Raw genomic sequence first — 19963 nt, 5'->3', positions numbered from 1 at the left:
AGAGATCAACATCAGCATCACACGGGGACTGTCTGAAACCAGATTCCAAGGCCCTAAATTCTGAGCAGATGCCCGGCAACTTCTACTATTTGGAGCAGCCCTGTTGTGGGGTCCTGGCTCCATGCACACTTGGTGGGGACAGTTGCTGGTCGGGGGTTGGTATGAGCAGAAAACCAAGTTGTAAGATATAGGAATGTTCCTAAGGGTTCACCTAGGGGGTTAGATCTGAACTTAGGCTTTCGCACAGCACAACCGACTATCTGTGGGTAGAAAGGGAAGTGAGAGAGAGAGAGAGAATTGAGGGTGGGGAAGGGAATGTATGGGGAGGAAGAAAAGAAGAAGGGGAGACAGAGGGAGGGAGAAATGGAAAGCAACGCTGTGAATTCACACAGAGTTGCAGAGGCTGAATGAGGCTGGGTGTGTGAGCAAGAAAGCTGGTCTGGAAGGTCAAAGGCTTTATGGAGAGAACATCTTGCTTAGTTAACCAAGGCCACCGTGCAAACAGCAGACCAGATGTTAATAGTCAGGGACCTCAGCTAGGCGATCCTCCAGGCCCCAAGAGCTCAGCAACAGCCAACCCCTTCATGCCAAACACAGGCCTGTAGACAGAAAAGATGGTGGGGTCCCTTGAGGTGCCCCAGTGAAGCAGCAGGAACTGTCTGTCCCTGGGGTGACCAGGCAAGTAACTGATTATCACTCACACGCCGGGGCTCGCCATGGCCAGGGCTCCGCAAGTGAGGGCTCTTTGCAGTCTTTGGAAGTTGCTGCATTGGTGCTTGGTGGCAAGCAGCCCCAGGCAGTGACAGGTGCTACCTCATGCAGGCCTGATCCGGGCCCACAGGTTCTTTTGGTACAGGCTGAAGAGTGGCTTCAGCTTGCAGCTCCCAGGGCCCCACAGCGCGGCACCTGCACTTCCTTCCGGTATCCCATCATTCCCACCCCACCAGCCAGCCCGTGGAAGCGGCTACATCTGGCTCTTCAACTTGTGAGTTTTCTACAAGTATAAGCTGGTCTCCTCTTAATTGCCCCCACAGAGACTTTCATAAATACTTTTAAATATTATAATTATTATTGTTATTTTCCTTTGTTCTTCTCGATGGCACCTCCTCTGCGTGCGGCTCAAAGATCTATTCTGAGATTATCCAATTAATCTTTATAAATTCCTGTGAGGACAGTGGGTGGTAACTTCTCTCAGTTCCTAAAGAAGAGGGGAAAAAAGAGTGGGGCTAAGGTGCTGTGGTAATGGGGGGGTTGGACCCCAAATATCAAGTGGCAACCCCAGTTCTTCCCCCAGTGTGCCACAGTGTCATCCTGGGTATACCATTGTGTGGAGGCCATATCGTAAGGCAAGCTCTATTTAGAGCACGTTGTCACCCCGGGTAACATACCCTGGCCTTCCTAGTATTCAACTTCCCCATCTGACAAGAGCTGAAGATACCTCAGTGAGAAGGGCAGAAAGGACCCCTTGGCTCCTTGGAGGCAGACTACAAATGCCAGCAGGGCCTCTTTCCCAAGCCCTCCCCCGCTAGGCACCATCAAGCCAACCCGCCATGGGCTCTACTTCAATTTTATACATAAGGCAGTTTTATGCACTGAGGTAGAATGGCCTGTTTTGGCATGGCTGTAAGAAAGGGATCCCACTTTGGGAGACAGGCAGCCTGTTGCAGACTGCGGTCCCGATGCTTTCTAAGTGTGTTGGCTTTCCACGGATTGGACAAGGGGCGGTGGGGTGGGGGTCAAGATGCCTGCAATGAATCCTACTAAGTCACCATGGGCAAGTCACTTCATCTTTCTGAGTAAAGAAGGCTCCTATGAGGATTAAGCAGGCTAATTAATACACACAATTCATAGCAAGACTAAGTTATTATTATATTTTAATCACCATGTAATTCCTTGCTTCTATTTTGTCCTGTGCACCCTGAGGCAACTTACTCCACAATATGAGGGCAGTGTGGGGGAGGGATATGGCTCAGTACAGGATCACTTTGCCTCCAGGAAACCGGAAGAAATGTCCTCTGGCTTGGAGAGCTTTCACTATGGAGCCAGAGCCCTGTGATGACCCACCCTTGGGCTCGGGGATCGAGGAACCGTCCTTCCCACTCTTTCCCAGTCAGTTTACCTGCAGCACAGAGGTATTCATGATTTTCTTCACTGTGGTGAAATAGCTGAGAGAAACAATTTGAAAGCCTGGGGTTTTCAGTCTAATACGGCAGGGGAGACACGGTAGCTACGCCAATCTGGCCTGTCTAGCAGGAGTTAGCTACTGGGCCTGGAGAGCAAGTGTCAAATGCATGAGCCTGTGAGGGACACTTCACACTCCAACCACAGAGTGAGAACTAATATTTTTAGAAAGAAAATGTGAGGCTACACTTTGTAAGCTCTTCAGTGCTGCATACACGGGGGTGCTGTCTGCTCAAAACATACATGCAGACTTGAAAAGCATATGAAACCTTGCATGTCCACATGAACAAGGGACAATGGAACATTTCTCTTCAAGTGAGCTTCAATTTTTCCTTTCCTTTGAATTGCAGAGGAGGAGGAGAATAAGGAAACAGAGAAGGAGGAGGAGGAGAAGGAGAGAAGAAGAGAAGAAGAAGAAGAAGAAGAAGAAGAAGAAGAAGAAGAAGAAGAAGAAGAAGAAGAAGAAGAAGAAGAGGAGGAGGAGGAGGAGGAGGAGGAGGAGGAGGAGGAGGAGGAGGGGGGGGAGGAGGAGGGGGGGAGGAGGAGGAGGGGGGAGGAGGAGGAGGAAAAGGAGGAGGAGGAGGAGGAGGAGAAGGAGAAGGAGAAGGAGAAGGAGAAGGAGAAGAAGAAGAAGAAGAAGAAGAAGAAGAAGAAGAAGAAGAAGAAGAAGAAGAAGAAGAAGAAGAAGAAGAAGAAGAAGAAGAAGAAGAAGAAGAAGAAGAAGAAGAAGAAGAAGAAGAAGAAGAAGAAGAAGAAGAAGAAGAAGAAGAAGAAGAAGAAGAAGAAGAAGAAGAAGAAGAAGAAGAAGATTTAAATACCCTTATTTTGGGTAGAGAAATGAAGGGAGATATGAGGGCACTTTAATTTCCGGCGGTGCCAGGCCACGGTTCCGGCTGCACTAGCAGCTGCTGTAACACTAAACCAAACAAACAAGCCATCCACCAGCAACACAGAAACTCTGGATCGCTCTCTGCTGCAGCTTCCTGTGGATACTTCAAAGCCTGGAGACTCTGCAGATGTCTTGGTGATGTTTTCCCTCTCCAGCAAACACAAGCAAAAGCCAGCAAGAGGGGCCAGTCCCCAGAAAGGAAAGTGGGGGGCACAAGGTGAGGGAAGATGGCTTGAAAGTTGAGTCTGAAGCATTCGGGCTATTGGTTTCTCGGATGCGGGGCACTCACTCCCACCCAGCTGGAAGTCGCTGTCTCCTTCCGGCACTTATAAGAAGGTAGCATTTCTTGAAATCTAGCTAGTGAATATTCAATACCAAATTCGACTACAGAAAAAAAATTATACTAGAAAATTTATCACGGACAGATTTCCCTTTTTCCTCACAAGCCTGCTCCTCCATTAGATGAAGCCGAAATGAGGTGAGCCAGGACACAGCCAGCCACCCCATTCTCATAGTTGTGTTTCTTTTACATTTCTGACTCCTTCCTAGAAAAATTCCCTAAGAAATACAGCCAGGGGCATGGGTGCCCTGTGCGGCTTTCAAGCACAAACAGAGGGAAAGTTCATCTATGAATTAAAATATTGATTCTGAGTCAAGAGCCAGCCCATCCCTTTAAAATAAGAGAGTGTGTGTACATATATACACAAGTGTACAACACTGTATACGAAACTACACCCAAGGAGGACTGGAGGAATCTGGGGGCTAGCAGAACACGGTCCGAAGGATGCGGTCATGCAGCATGGTTTCCTTAGGAACTAGATAGAGTAACGCCAAGGCAGGCAGGGGAGTCAAGCTAAGGATGATGAACCAGGGAACACACAGAGCACAGCCCTTCACACTTAGGTCAAAAACCTTTTTTCTCTTTTTGTCTTTTTGGTTTTGTTTTTTGTTTGTTTGTTTGTTTTGAGACAGGGTTTCTCTGAGTAGCCCTGGCTGTCCTAGAACTCACCCCTTAGACCAGGCTGGCCTCGAACTCAAAGAGATCCCGAGTTTCTGCCTCCCTAGTGCTGGGATTAAAGGCGTGCACCACCACTGCCCAGGCCCTTTGCTTTTTTGGTTTGTTTTTTAATGAGAGTCTTAGTTGCTTTTGGGGGTCAGGATCTCTTACAACAAAGTACTGTTATAATAAAGGTATTCACAGTGGCCCTCCCTTCTCTTATCCCTAATGTTACAAGCTAGCAATTCGAGACTTGTAAATTTTGTTTTTGTTTTTTCGAGACAGGGTTTCTCTGTGTAGCTTTGGAGCCTGTCCTGGCACTAGCTCTTGTAGACCAGGCTGGCCTCGAACTCACAGAGATCTGCCTACCTCTGCCTCCGAACTTGTAAAAAAAAAAGTGAAAAATTCATCCTCAGAATAAATTGAGTTCTGAAAATAAAAGCAGAGTGCGGCATACAGAGATGCGCTTCCTAGGCAGATGTAAAATCATAGTTGTGTATGGAGAAGGGCGGTGGCCGGGAGATGGGAGTAAATGCTGCTCTGAGCTCATCTGCTTTGTGACCTTGAACAAGGGTCCTCTCCTCTCTAGCCCAAACTACAGAAGAAGGGACTCTGGGCTTCTGGCCTCCTTCCCAGCTGCTTTGAATATTTCAAAGGGAGAATTAGGAAGCCCTGGGTAGACAAAGGTCAGAGAGGGTTGGCAGGGAACTGCAAGTGCTCTAAGAAAAGCCACTGCTGGACCTGGGCCTATAACAGGGCAGGAGTGTGTGTGTGTGTGTGGGGGGGTGCAGATAGTGTCTTCTAGAGGACCAGCTTCAGTTGGGTCTTAGAAACCTGTCATGGAAGCCCTGTGAGGAAGAAGGTGACCTAAAAGCAATGAGGGGCCTCCACCTGAGACCCCGAGAGAGCTCACTCCCTAACATAAAGCCAGCCTTTAACACGAGTCTCAAGGGCTCCACTGTTTTGGATGCTCCTAGGACCATACCAGCCAGTGCAGTGCCAGGCAGCCCCTAGTGACCTCTGTACGCAATGCTGCTGAGGTCATCCATGCACATCCTGATGGGAGGCACCAGAGAGGTGACTTACAAAGAACCCCATGTTCCTGGGGCTTTATTTACCTGCTAAAAATGAAGCAGCGCATTGCCATGGCGGCTAAAAATAGACACTTGTCACCTATTGTGAACTTCTTACAATGCAAGTAAGAAAAATCAGAGATAGGAAATCTGTCACTTCTAACAGGATCTGCTTTTAAAACCTGTACTGTCACAGACAAATACATTCTGTTCTCCAACAGTTCAAGGCTTTGAACTAATTACGTGTATTTGTCTGTAACACATGAGGTTTTAAAAGAGGTTTAAAACTAAATAAAATATCTCCATAAAGGGGCTATGGAGACTTGTTAGAACCAGGCCAGGGCACGGTCCGAAGTCAGTGATGCCACTAGCACCGGAGAACATTCCCATTGATTTAGTTCTGAGGATTCCTGATGCCTATCAATCTTAGTTCTTTCATTTTGATTGACATCCTAGGGCCGCTGAGCCTCCCCCATCCCATGAGCAAAGAGACACAACAGCCTGTTTAGCAGAACAAAAAGGAGAGAGAGAGTGAAAGAGAAATCAAAGCTATTAACCCCCATTTTTCTACTCCGGGAATCTGACGCATACTCAAGAAGCAGAAACTCTCACTGGCAACCTTGTCTCAAGTACAACTCTGCCATCAACACAAGACTCAGAGACCGCTCTGCAGGACCGCTCTGCATCACAACACCCGTAAGCCTCCCCAGAGTTAAACCTAGCAACCTCCAATGAAGCCTCAGGACCAATGGTTTTCCAACCGAGGGAAGATGAAGAATGCCACCTTCTAAGGGTGACTTCATTACTCTCAGAGACTCTTTACCTCTCTGTCTGTGGAGCCCAGGCAGCCTTCTGGGTAGGCAGGAGACACCCCACTCCCTGACAGGAAACATAATGGCTACCTTCCCGGTAAAGAACATCTTAAATGTGGGGAGGAGACAGGTTTTTTCTAATAAACTATGTCTGCAGGCTTACCTGGACAAGGCCGTAGTGCCACCTCAACCTAGTCCTATCTATCTATCTATCTATCTATCTATCTATCTATCTATCTATCTATCTCTTTATCTGTCATCTTTAGTGACCCATCTTATGTCTTGCACTGTTCCTCCCACATCTTTACATAGTCACAGGGCTTGTTGCTTCCTCTGACTATCACTTTGGATTTATTTATTTTTTCATATATTCAGATTTTTGAGCCAGAATCTCCAAGATTGTCCAGGCTGGCTTTGAACTTTCGAACCTCCTGCCTCAGTCTTCTGAATGCTGGAGTTTCAACCACATATATCACAACAGCCTAGAAATTGATTTTAACATTTTGCAGGGTGGGGGAGGGGCGTGACGGGGGAATAAATGTGATGTTAGCAGTGGCTATTGTTTGTAATGGAAAAAACAAGCATGTAGTATTTTTAGCCTTAAAAAAAAAGACTTTTTGTGAGAAAGGGGTGCTGGTATCTGGACCCTGCTTCAGAATATGAGTTTAAAATAACCAGTTGTAGCTAACACCTAGGTGGACTATGACCAGAGAACTATGATACCAAGATTCTGATTCTCAGACTTTCATGGCCAGCTCAGAGGAGTTGGTTTAAGGCCTCCACAGGTTTTTAATTCCTCTCTCCTTCCATGTCACTCCTTGTTCCTCTTACAAATGGGAAGCCAGCTAGTGCACCCCCCATCCTAAGACCTCACAAGACTGGAGTCTAGAGAGTGTGGGAGAAACTGATCTCCACAGTCAGAAACTGATCCGCTCACCTGGGTGGGATCTGTGAAGAGCTTGGGGAAAAGCTGTTGCCTCTTGTGCCACCAACCAGCTCTGTGAAGGGCTGTGAATGAGCAGGACTGTGACCAAGGCCTGAGAATGATATGCTCAGGACCACACTGACAAAGTCATATATATCATGTAGGATAGGTCAGGGGTCATGGTGGAGGCCACAGGAAAACCCAAGCTCCCAGTATTGGAAGAAAGGAAGGATGCTCCCCATTAGAGAGTACAGAAAAGGCTTGTGGTGGGAGGCTCTTGGCTCTCCCCAGGGTCTCCTTACGGGCACACAGGTGGGGGATCCAGACCAGAGCTCCAGAGGGACATGTGGCTGGGTGGCCACAGCACAGAGTGCACATGTCAGAGAACCAGGCAAGATGGTGCTGGAGGAGTTCTCAGGGAGAGGGAGGCCGAACTCCATGTATTTTGCTCTTTGTTTGAATCTAAAACCCAGCTTTAAGTTATTAAGCATCCTGGAATGGTACAAGCATCTTGGGCACCGCAGTTGGGAGCAGAAAGATACTTGGGGGAAAGATCTTCAAGACAAATGTCAGGAATGAGAAGCATCGGATCCTTGTGACCTCACTGCCTCCTTCAGAGTTCTCAACCATCCCTGGAGTACCCCTGCCCGCCTGTGCCTGCTGCTGACAAGGGTTTGGCTGCCCCCAAGTCAGTCCTGTATAACAGGAACCGGCTCTTACATAGACCGGTGCAGTCTATCAGCTTATTAAAGGGACCACCTATGGACTCTTCACTGCTGTGTGCAGTGAAGGTAGGAACCCCTTTTTCTGAAGTCTTCTGGGAAAAGGCATAAAGCACCCCCAGAGCAGTGAGGGGACCATATTCTGTGCAGCAGTGATTCTTCTAAATATAGACCACAGAGCAATCACACGAAGGAGGCAAGCAATGTCCTTGGATGCTCCATGGAACAGGCGGAAGACAAAGCTGCTGAGAGGGGTTTGCGTTGAAATCCTGTGCTCCCCGATTTAGCAGAAGGCTCACTCTGCTCCCTCATGTGAGTGGGCTGCGATGATGATCGCATTCTGAGGCTCACCACTTCACCTTGTCCCAGGCCTGCCTTCACAGGTACATAAATAATTCCCTGGACGCTGGGAGTTTCTTTTTTTAACCCCCATGGAAGTAAATTTACTTATCCAAACTTGAGCTATCTCTAACATTTGCCAGATCTCCCAGGCCGATTTCTTTTCTTTTTTTAAACTCATCTTCACGGCAGGAACATAAAAGGGGGCGATCCATAAACATTTCAGACGCTTAATATACTGCTTCCTCTAGGTTGCTTGAAGCGGAAACGCTGCTCTTGAGACGAGGTGGGCATCTCTCAAAGTCATCAGGAGGGCTCGCCATGCACTTGGCCACAGCTGAAATGTGTTTTAATAAGGTCCTTCTCCTTTACAAGCCCCGTTGCCTTTCAGCTCCAGCCCTCAGCCCAGGCCGGGAGGAAGATGGCTCTCAGATATCCTTTTGTTACGCTAATCGGAGCCAGAAGGGCCGTATTGACTTTCGGGGCCCGTGGGGAGTTGTAGCTCTTTAGTATCTATCTCATCCAAGAAATCAAGTTTGATTAATTTGTCATCAAGCAAAATGTGTGATCCACTCAGAGCCAAGCCTTTGAAGTGGAAGGATGGGGCTGGGCTGGAGGCCCAGGTCAGGAGGGGACTCAGTGGTGGTGTCCCAGGGAGGCACAACAGCCTGCTCACACGGATGCTGCTGCTTTGACTTTCAAAATCTTTTCCACGCGAGTGTTCTAAGTGGGCTTCTCCCTGGGAAAGGTTCCCTTTTGCTGTCTTTGTTAAAAGAGAGTGAGCAGGGCTACAGAGCAAGGAAGGCCCCGTACATGTGAAGACACTCTACAAAGCGTAGGGGTAGTGGATGCGACCTCCAGCCAATCTTAAAAGCCTGCGGAGAGCGGGAGAGCCATAGTGCTAAACTGGGGTCAGCCGGCGCTTCCGGAATGAATATGGAAGGGGTCTCCCGCTGGGTCACGGGGCAGATGCTCATTTACGAAGCTCTGCTCTTGTTAACCAGCACTTCCTGATTTGAAGTTCCTGATTTGCTGAAAACGCATAAGGTAGTGGTCCTGAGATATTTAAACCTGGTCTTAGCGTCATATTTCTTGTTCAGGTGCTATAGATGGTTTATAAGAAGTTACAGGGCTTTTAAAAATTACAGAGTAAGCCATCTTGATACATTCCACCGCGCAAGAACCCCACAGTTAACATGCTGGTGCATGGGCCTTTTTATGACTGTTACCCTCAGGTGTATACATAAAGACCCAGTGAATTAGGGAACAAAAGTCAGGGGCTTGCTCGGCTTTTAAAGAGGTCTGGGAAGTGCCAACAAATTACAAACAGCCTTTGTGGTTACTGACTCCAGTGTCTAAACTGTTATTAGAGAATTTTAAAATAATAAGGAGCTTAGTGGATTCACTCAGCTTTAGAAAGCTAAGGATATTTTGAATAGAAAACAAAAGTAAACTTTGCTTATGACAACATCCAAATGTTTCAGTGAGTCTGTACTGTAGACCACAAGTGGGGAACTCAATGTTTGAGTTCATTTCTTCCCCCTCTGTAGGTCTAGTGGCCCCATTTTAATGATCTCTCTCGAAATTCTAAGCTCCACCAAGTCGAGAGGATGTGCTGTGTAGGTTTGTGTTTTCTGGGCCTGGCACACTACAGCTGATCAGCAATCACTTCATGAGGGAATGAGTCAATATAGCATGTAGAAATATGCCATAGAAGTGCCCACCAGCTTTCCTTTAAGCCGTCCGTGACTAGAATAAATGCAAGCAGGAGCCTGGGAATTGAGGGCTCGGTCGATAAATGTCTTGTTTTCTGACCTCAGTTCGATCTCCAGTACATACAAACAAAGCCAGGAGTAGTTGTACACGTTAGGCAAGCAGCAACGGGCAAGTCCAGGGGGCCAGTCTCATGTCCCAATAAAGGGTCCTGTCTCCAAACACCAAGGCAGACAGCTCCTGGGAACTAACCTAAGGTGGCCCCTAGTCTCTGCGTGCATACATGCATGCATACCCCTCCACACATACACAATGGCGATGAGAATAATAACATTTGCATAATACAAAGAACCCTTGAGACTGTCCACCAGTTACCTTACACATTTGGGTGCCTATAATTCACTGTGGACAATATGGATGGAGCTTCCATCTCACCATGAATTTCTTCAGCCTAGAAAACCTTTTTATAGACTGCACTTCCTTTGCATAGTTCCAAGAAATGCCAATAATATTGTTGGAAAAGTGATTGATTGGAAAGTTCATTTAGGTTTTAAACTTACTCATGGCAAATCAGCTCGGTAAACAGGTACGCCGAACCCAATGAAAGGGACAATTTGCTTTTGTCTAGATGGTATGACGAGGCACAGTGGTCAGTAGGTTTGGGCAGAGTACCAATGGCTCTTGTGGTATCCTAACCAGGGAAGCTGGGTGGGCACCTCCAGCGTCAAGTGAGCAAGTCTCCCTGTATCAGCCACTCTCAGCACAGGGACGACTCCAGAGAAGGGCTTCCTGCTAATCCTCTACCCAGCTGCGCCCTTCCTATGTTATTTGTCTCAAAGCAGCTCCTTTCTCCCTCCAAACGAAGAGGAAACTGTGACTCAGAACAGTTGAGTAACTTGCTCTAGGCACAGGTAATAGGGTTTGAACCCAATAATTACGTTCCCTGCATTACATCCCCTTTGCTTTCTGACAGCTCACAACCAAGGCCAAGTTGTGCATCCCAGGTGGGTTCAATTCAGAGAGTCTCCTAAGCGGGAAAGCCGCTAAAACCTGCATCAGGACCCTGGTCCTCTGATCAAGGAATCAAGCTGTAGCATCTCTGTTCTCCTGTGTAGGCTTCTATAGAAGCCTTCACAAACACAAACAGCTAAAGGTCACCAGTGAACAGTGGGAAGTGAGTTTTGCCTGATCCATCTGTGCCGGGATAATCCCGAGTTGGCCGTGAACATGTTTAAGGGCCTACACGCTACAGCAGTAATTCTTTTTCACCTGCCATCCACAGCAGTCAAACGTGTTATTCTTGTACATTCTCTGGAGAAGAGTGTTAGGCATGTGTGTCTACAGATTGGGCACTCAATAAGTGAGACAGAAAAGCAAGCTTCGGATGTAAGTGTTTTTAATTCCCCGTTAAAACCTTGAGAAAATAAGCAAGTGCATGGAGGGGGCCCGGGATGGAAACTATTTTCAAGACTCACAAGGATCTGCTGCAAAAAGCAGGGGAGAAAATGTGTACTTTTGGAGGGGAGAAGGGGTGAGGCATTGCAGCAAAGACTGGACTTGGTTCTGGGATCCAGTGGTGACCCTTCTACAAACTGCTCACGTGACCTTAAGCACATGTTTCAAGCCTCTGAATCATTGCTCCATCTGTAAAGAGAACATTTTGGATGAGGCCAGCAATGTTTCCATCTTTTTCCTAAAGCTACAGATCAAAAAAAAAAAGGGGGGGGAGGCATAACGAATCTCAAACTTCTTGCCTTTGGGAATCTTCAACTTCTATCAAGGTCTAGCATTGGAACAAACTAGAGCCACAGGAACTCGGGAGAACAATGAAGACACGTCTGAGCTCTGCAGTGCACTCACTGTGAGACCCTGAGCAAGTTCCTCCACCTGCCTTAGCTTCCACTTCCACATACAGAAAATGGGAGTCATCTGTGTGCTTAGATGGGATGCCACTCAATACATGCTAATATTATTACAGACACTATATGTGTGAGCATAGAAATACAGCTACCCTACAGCCAAGGCATGTTGAACTTTGCCCAGACACTGAATCATAGGGTCAGCCAGGGGCTTACAAAACGCAAGCAGAATTTTGTGTGCAGAGTCTAAAAGAGCTGCCATCAATGCCATCAAGTCAACCTCCTGGAAGTTGCTCTTTGAAGCCCATAAACCTCCGAGCCATTTTTTTTTTCTTTTTTTGTCTTAAAGAAGACACATTCAAAGAACTAGCTAGCATCTTATCTTTTGTCACTTGGGTACTTTTGGGATACAGCTTCCAAAGAGAGTCCATCTTCACCCCCATCACTCTTCAGTAGGAAAGGAGGATCATGTTAAACCTTGCTCTGGGTCCAGACTTTATAGAATCCTGTATGCGCAGTAAAACAAATGGTTTCAGTTCCCTGAGCTGCACAGGAAATTGGGGAGTAGGAGCTTGTCCACATCCTCACCGTGGGGAGGGGTACAGAGTCAACCACACCATCTGTACAAACTGTGCAGAGTTCAGCATGCTTACGGTTAGAAAGGCTTATGATTTATGCTTGCTAGTTAAATATGCTTATGATTTAAACTTATTTTCTCTGGCAAGAAATAAGCTAGTCAGCACCGTAGCCTAGCCAGATGATGGGAAATAGAAATATATTTCGATGATATATATTTGAACTTGCTGAGCCTTGTAAAAGCTACTGTTTTCTTTTCTTCCTATAACAAAAGACCCATCAGCCTGTAAGGATTCCAGACATTTTTTTAGTGCATTCACTAGTGGAAGCATTTAAAAGTTTCTTTTCTTTTGTTTTGTTTTCTTAACAGTAATCATCACACTGAAAGAATCACTGAGAAAGAAAAGGCATGCATGCATGGTCTTAGCCTCCTAAACATGGTATGTGAGGTGGGAAGGCAGCGCCTGTATGAACAGAACGACCAACAGCAAGTTCCAAAAGTACATCCATACCCACTAGATGCTAACGTCAACAGAGCACGCACAGCCACCGAAATCAGACTCCAATATGAGGAGGCAGTGCAACATTTTAAAGTCTTCTGTGTTATGCCCTGCCCTTCACAGATTTCATTAAATTCGCTGTGTTAAAATTAATTGGGCATCACACTCATAATCTTGAATTGCTTGCTCCTACTGTAAGACCGTAGAGATGAATGGAAGAAGGTGGTTCTGTTTGCTCTGAAGGGATGTATTATGCAATCAGAAAGGAAGAATCGATTCATTTCTTCTTCCTTAGGCGGGACACCTGAACCACCCAAGTAGTAGACTTAAGGTACTTAAGCTCTCTTGAATAAAAGGTTTAAAAAGGAATTTGAATATGCAAAATGTTTTCCACAAGGCCAAGGTGAGTCCTCTGGCAAGCGCACTCATTTCAAACACCAGAAACCAGGAGCCAGAGATTCTGCTACAGGTTGGGCACTGTGAAGGAGCTCCCAGCACAGCCGTCTGGTAGAGAGCTGTGCTGGAACAAACAGGGTTAGGACAACCGCCATACATATATCTGAAACACGGTTAAGATCAAGATAATGCAACTGCGTGAGATTTTAAATTCAGAAGATGAAAAGGTATTTTTTTTTAAATGACAAGAACCCAAATTCAGAGTAAGAATTAGTGGCGATAGATGGGGAAAGATCTCGACATCAAGTCCCGAGATGCAGTAACTCTTAAGCACGCTCTAATTTTTTTTTCTTGAAAAAAAGGACTATAATAAATCCATAGCGATAGGGTCCCAGATGCAAAAACAGCAAAGACTCTGGTATGAATAAACATTTGCACCAAACATATAAATCACTACATTTTTGAGTGAGAAGAACACAGGCTCAACTTACCTTATCGCTGCAAAAGGCTGGAATAAAAATTACTGGCTCTTAGAAGCAACTTTCACATGTATCTGAACATCAAACACACACAGATATAAAATCAAAAATAACCAGAACAGAAAAAGTTTTCAGTCTGACCTTAAAAATACTGAGCAAATCACTAGATGAGACCAGATCAAAAGGAAGGGCATTACACCAGCTTGTAGCCAGATGTGAAGGGGTCCCAGACTGCATAGGGCACAGATGGTATAAAATGGGGTGGTGGGGGAGGGGGAGGGGCGCGAGTCCATCTGCAACATGAGGCAAGCAAACCCGGTTCGGCTTACACAGGTAAGACGGCGGCTTGAAAGAATGACTCGCTTTCAAGCCAGCTGATAAGATTTGAAACGGGAGACAAATGTTGCTAGCTGCCTCCAGCTGAAGTGTGTGCTGTGAGTTTAAATTTGAAATTCTCTTGTGTACAAATCCGACGGGAACAGATGCTCCCAGAGGGTGCGTGCAAGGTCATGGTGACTTAGGGTTAGTGAATACCAGAGGAGCCAGCGTCAGCAGGGTTTACAAACACCCACAGTGGGTGAGAGAAGGCTCCATTACCTGGTTACAGTCTGAGAAATTTGAAGGGAATTTAATAGTCGCTCCCCAAACATCTGCGCTTGAGAATAGCCTGCTCCGTGTGTATTAACGTCTTCAAAGTCTTCAGTAGCGCCCATTTGTTACATAGTGATAAACTGCACTCTGCTTTTCCATCTCACACTTCCAGTAAGAACTGCTTCTTTGCACGGAGCAAGACAATACACACATTAGCTTCCCACCCGAAACTCAGAAGCAATTTCAGCATCATCTCTGTAACACAAAGTTGCCAGCTTAACAAATCTCAAAACACTTCTTCCCAAACAGGTTCAAGAAAAAAAGACATCCAACCTTAATGGTCAAAGTTGAAACTGGAAATTTGTTTCACTCTATGAATAAAGTCAACTGTCTTTTTGTTGTTGTTTGTTCGGGCAGCAACCAAAACAATAACATGTAACACACATTCCTGCAAATCCATGATTTCAGAAGGACACAGAGCATAGAATATCCAAAGGCCAGTTCATTGGATATTCTAATACGCACATCTGACACACACAGATACAATGAGACTGTAGATTTCAGTAGCAATGATGGACAAAGAAGTACTGACTTCATGATGACCTCTGGCTTCTCATCCGCATGCTTTGGGGAGTGCCTATTTGATTCTTTTTAACACTTGCATGTATTAAAGACTCCCTCCAGTTTAGTAACAGCTTGGCTAAGCTACGTTTAGAAAGTGACAATTAATTTTAGTGGAAGCTCATTCCCAGGCTACTTTGATAGTCCTCCGAACAGTTTTGCGGTATTTTACATGCGCTTTTATAGCTCTGTAACATTCATTTAATCTTGTTCAATGATGCTGAACCCCAGACGCCATAAGACATTATAGAAAAGTAGTTACCGCACATATGGAGTAGCTACGTTTTTCTGAACATTAATTTTCCTTCTCTTAACAGGCTGAAATGTTATTTAGAAAAGAGAGAAGCCGTGGCTCTGTATTAAAGGTTTATATTATGGACTTCCAGAAATTGGTTACCTATGATTGCTGTGGTCATAGACACAAAGTTCTTATTAATGAGCATCTTCTACCTAAGTTGTGACGGTTTTCCCCGAGATTGTTGGTGTTTACCCTCCTATCAGGAATCTGTGCCTCACCTGTCATATGCAGAGGTTGGATATAATCAGAGGTTCTCAAAACGAGGTCTAAAGACCTGCACAGTGCTAGCTTAAAACGCAGATGCCCAAAGCTCCAGGGTGCAGCTGGGGAACGTGCCTGATAAGCTAGCGCCTCAGTGGTCCTGCTGCGCACTACACAGTCAGACGCACTGCCGAATGATCTCAAAGGTCCCTTCCACTCTCAAATTCCATGTCTTTGGGTTTTCTTTTAAACTTTGACTCCTGTCAGCACCATGAAGGATGATGACTTCCAGCCTCAGCAGATTAACTAAATGTTAAGAAGTCTTCATTAAAAAACAAAGCAAAACAAAACATAAAGCTAACCTATGGTAGTCTAGTTAGATGATTAAGGAATTCGCTTGGGTTTTTCCTTGAGAGGGGTGAAAGGAAACCCATCTTACTGCCCCAGCAGCTCATTTTTCAAGGGATTTTTCTATTCATTCCCTTTCCCCGCCCCTCCTCTGTGACTCTTCCTGGCTCTTGAGATACCCTTCCAGGCTTTGCACGGCTCTGAGCCACCAAACTCTAAAGAGTAAATTGAGGTGATCTCAACTTTAAGAAATAAACCCCACACAGGCAGTCCTCTACTTTCATTGAACACAGGGAAAGGCAAGAGCAAATTTGCATTCTTAGAGGAATTCTATAATTATCTAAAAAGAAAGGACGCCTAATAGTTTGTCATCATTAGCCATGCTAATCGAATATTGATAAAGCGCTCCCTATATTCTTTATGTTTATTTTTTTCTTTTTACAACTACTTAAAAGACCAAGGAGAGGCTTGGAGCTGAGTTGTTTTTTTTTTTTTAAAGCATGTCTGTAATTCATTTTTATTAGACGTATAAGAATTAAATGTCTATCGCTAAATATGATTTGTATGTAAAGAAAGTTTTGTAGCGTCCTATAGCAGCACGCAGCAAGATGTTAAAATAATCCCCTACACACAGCAGAACTCATTCTGCCTCTGGTCCTGACCGACAGCTGGGAGGCAGCGCCACCAAGTGATCGTTGCGGATGCTGTCAGTTTTGTGTGAGGATGAACGTTGGGATGCTTGGGGAGTGGAGCATCTTCCTGTTACACTACAGGTTTCGAGACCCCAAATCTAATGCCATTCAGTCAGGGGACTGAGTGGGAAAGAATAAGCAGCTGTTGACATGAGAGTGTCTGAGTGTATGTTGTTACTGTAGCCAGAGTGGGCAGAGACTGGAGCTGATCAGGGTGACTTGTTGGGGGAGGAGAGTTAATTGTGACAGACACATTGTCTTCCCCACATGAAGCCTGTGTAGATTACAATCCACAGACTTTGGTGTCCAGCTCTCCTGTTGTCTAGGCCTCCATCCTTCAAACTTGGACAAGTCAGTCAAGGCTCAGCTACTATACTGTATATTGTGTCTACTGGATGCAATTACATCTAAAGTTCCTTCTGACAATGAAGTTTTATGACTGTATGTACAGAGTAGACATGCTGCTAAAGCAAAGGAGGGTCTAGAGAACTTAACCTTATGAGTTCCCAGAATCTTGTTTTCCTTCTCATGTTTGTTCTCTGTCATGGGAACCATGAATCTAAATTACAGCAATGCAGGTTTACTGGGTCGATTCAGAAATGGGAGATAGCTGAGGTGGAAGAGCAAACCTTAAAAACATTCACAAAGTGTTTACAAAAGTCATGGAAACGCTTCAAGGACAAGGCTTTCTCGGCTACTACGTGTCCTGATTCAGCGGGTGCATCTTTCCCAGTGTAAGCAAGGCCTGTAATACGGCAATTTGGGATAATAGGATGGAGGAGAAAACACACTGGTTTCCACCAGCTGTCCTGGCTCTGCCTCAAGAAAGCAAGCCGTTGGAGCAAGCCCTTGGCTTCTGTGTGGTTCTTTGCAGAGCAGACCGAGCTGCACTCACAGGACTTGGCTAAAGGACCAAGAAGCTACTGGAATTGACACTTGCCCCAGCAGTAGTGAAGATGGCTGAACTGCTCTGACACCAAGTCACATGCCCCCAAACATTGCCTCTTGTCTTCCCAGAGCATCGGCTTCTTTAAGGAGGCAGTGAAAGGCTTTAAACTGCTTAAGTCAGATTAGTTCTCACAGAGTCAATTATGACTAAATATTCAATTAAAACCATTTCCAAAGCAAAATTTGACAAACTCCACTCAAAGTAATCCAGATGACAGGTTTTGAACATTAAGCAGCTAAATACTGTTCATGTTTAGTGTTTTCCAAAGGGAAACAGCTACAGAAGTTCATGGAATGAAAATCTACTTTGTGTGCTTGTCATGTTTCATGTTCATAAACGATAGAAACTCGGAAGCATTAACGTAAGCCTATCATTCCTATTTATTTAATTTTATTTTATTTTTACTTCAAAAGCTACATACATGCAAAAAATTGAACATGTCATCACAAATGCTTTAAATAAAGTTCAAAAATAAAAATTCCTCAAAATTTATTTACTTATGGAAATATATATATGACAATTATAATAAGGAAGTCAATTATATCCTTTTTTACTAATCTATGAGAAAAATACTTATAGTATAAAAAGGAATTTCAATTCATGTCCAGAATAAGTTTTAAATCCTTGAGTTATACTTTTAAAACAAGTTTAGAAACTGTTCAGAGAAGTACACGTCATTTAGACAAATGCATCCTGGGATTTTTCTAGAAGTATCCAATACCCAGATGAGTGAAATTGCCTAGGGACTTCAGAAAAGAAGTAACTCCTAAACTCTGACAGCTAATTATTTTGGCGGAGTGTTTAGCAATGCAGTGGAGGCCACGACTTTGATAAACAGAGGCTACTGAGAGCCATTTAAAATATGGGAATGGGGAATTTTATTTACAAATACACGTGGAAGGCCTGGATCAGCCCCATCTCTCTGCTGGCCAACAGTGCAAGGGGAATTAAAAATTTGCTCCTTGATAGGCATAGACACTGCACTGGTCCCGTGGCTCTAAACCCAAGCCAAGAGGAGGGAGGCCCTTTTACAGGGAAAATTACCAGGAGCTGGGGCGAGGTTGAGAGGGAAACAGGAGCCCAGGAAGGAGTTGAATGCTCTGAAAAGTTTTCTTAGGTAGTATAACCCTACAGCTAATAACACAGTTAAGAGGAAGGAGATACACTCAAATTCAACTGTGTGAGTGCTGGGGTTGTCACCGATTTTCAGAGAGGACACATGACAGGGATCACTTCACACAGGTGTGGGAATTGACATGGAAAGTTCTAAGTGGGCAAACATGAGGTTTCCTCTCTGGACAAATCATGGGGCTTGCTTCAGTTGAAAAGGCCAGACTGGGATTCCTGTTAGAAATACTAGCACAGTAGGCCCCCAAATCCTAGAGTTTGATTTGAGCCGGACACTCAATTGTGATGAAAGTTTTCATGTTAGGCAAACCAACAATTTCTTTTCCTTCTACTGCTTTTTAAAAGGGTTTTAAGATGTGCGGGCCATCAATGAACATGGTTTCTATGGAACACACAGACAAAGGAACCAATGCCCAGCTCACAGTATGCAGGCAAGTGTCACAACAATTTATCAGAAAGGGGGTTTTGCTAAGCTAGGCTTCCTCCTGGTGCCCTGTGGTTTCACAGGCAATCCTGTGGCGATTATGCAGATGTTCCTTAACAAGGTACAGTAGAGCTACTGAAGGGGAAACCCAATTCTTATGCCTCAATGAAAGGGTGTGCAGAAAACAATAATTACCCTGAATAAGGAACCTTACGGGGAGGGGAAGAGTGCAAAGCACAGAGAATTAAGAGAGGTAAAAAAGAAAAAAAAAGTTTTCTTAAAAAACAAAACAGAAACAAAAACAAAAAACCCCAAGGATATGATGGCAGAAACCCACAGGCTCTCCCCCAACCCCACCTGCCGCTTGGAGTCCTAACCGCCCCTGTCCGCAAGGACAGAAACCCACTCTAAATGGACCAGCATCGGGCTTCGGCAAGTCTTCTCTTCACTCTCCCTCCTGTTAAGACCGTTTCCAAAACCAATCAGCAAAGGATAAAGAATTCTTTACAGAGTGCAATTAGTGTTTTCCACGTCCACCTTCAAAAGCATGATGCTCTTCATGGGCTAAAGGACAGAAAAAAACAAAAAGGAAAAGAAGGAAAGAAAACTTTAAGCAAAGGATGGGCCAACCCCTCTAGGCGTCTCATTCAGCTCCCCAGATGTTGGCGAGAACTCAAATACCTTTTTTTTTTAAAACTTTTCTTTTCTTCCTTTCTTTTTTTAAAATTTTGCCAGTAACTGTTAGCTAAGGCGTGCATTTCCTGAGAAACGTAATAATGAAAATGAAAACAAGGGATAAACATGCTGTGGGCACGCTGCCTGCTTCTTCTTGCTGTGCCTGGAGGGGGATGGGGATGACTCATCCACACTAGCTGATGAGGAGGGTATGCTGGGCTCTAGGCAAACGCTACAGGGAAAATGAGCCCCACAAAAATGCATGGGAAGGGGGAAACCTATGACCCAAGACAGAGCCATTCCCAAGCCTACCTTCAAGAATAAGATAACACAAAACAAAACAGAACCATACAAGGGGGGTGGGTCATATCATGCCCCCTGCTTTTCAACACCTTCTGTGGGAAATAAAGCTTCATAAAATTGACGGTTCTAGTATTTTCCCCAGCCCTCACCCTACACCTCAGGGGTTTCATAGTTTGTCCTGTGGAATTACTAATTGGGAAACTGACAATAACAATTATGCTCTTCAAAGACCTAAATCTTTTAAACTGGAAGACAAGAAATGGGAGGCCCGT

At 45.1% G+C, this 19963-nt stretch overlaps 1 protein-coding gene across 1 annotated transcript in view; it reads right to left on the bottom strand.

Annotated features, from left to right (window-relative positions):
- Positions 1-17545: 17545 nt before the first annotated feature.
- Positions 17546-19963, bottom strand: part of Eif4e3 (eukaryotic translation initiation factor 4E family member 3) — a 42832-nt gene continuing 40414 nt past the window's right edge. The window contains exon 7 of the mRNA XM_057790981.1: positions 17546-19277. Within this exon, the coding sequence (XP_057646964.1) occupies positions 19231-19277 (47 nt within the window). The 3' untranslated portion in view covers positions 17546-19230. The remainder of the gene's footprint in view (positions 19278-19963) is intronic.

The sequence above is a fragment of the Chionomys nivalis genome, chromosome 1 (genome assembly GCF_950005125.1).
Source record: "Chionomys nivalis chromosome 1, mChiNiv1.1, whole genome shotgun sequence".
NCBI lineage: Eukaryota > Metazoa > Chordata > Mammalia > Rodentia > Cricetidae > Chionomys > Chionomys nivalis.
The sequence above is the reverse complement of the archived record's forward strand: the minus strand, read 5'-3'. Positions and strand labels throughout refer to the sequence as shown.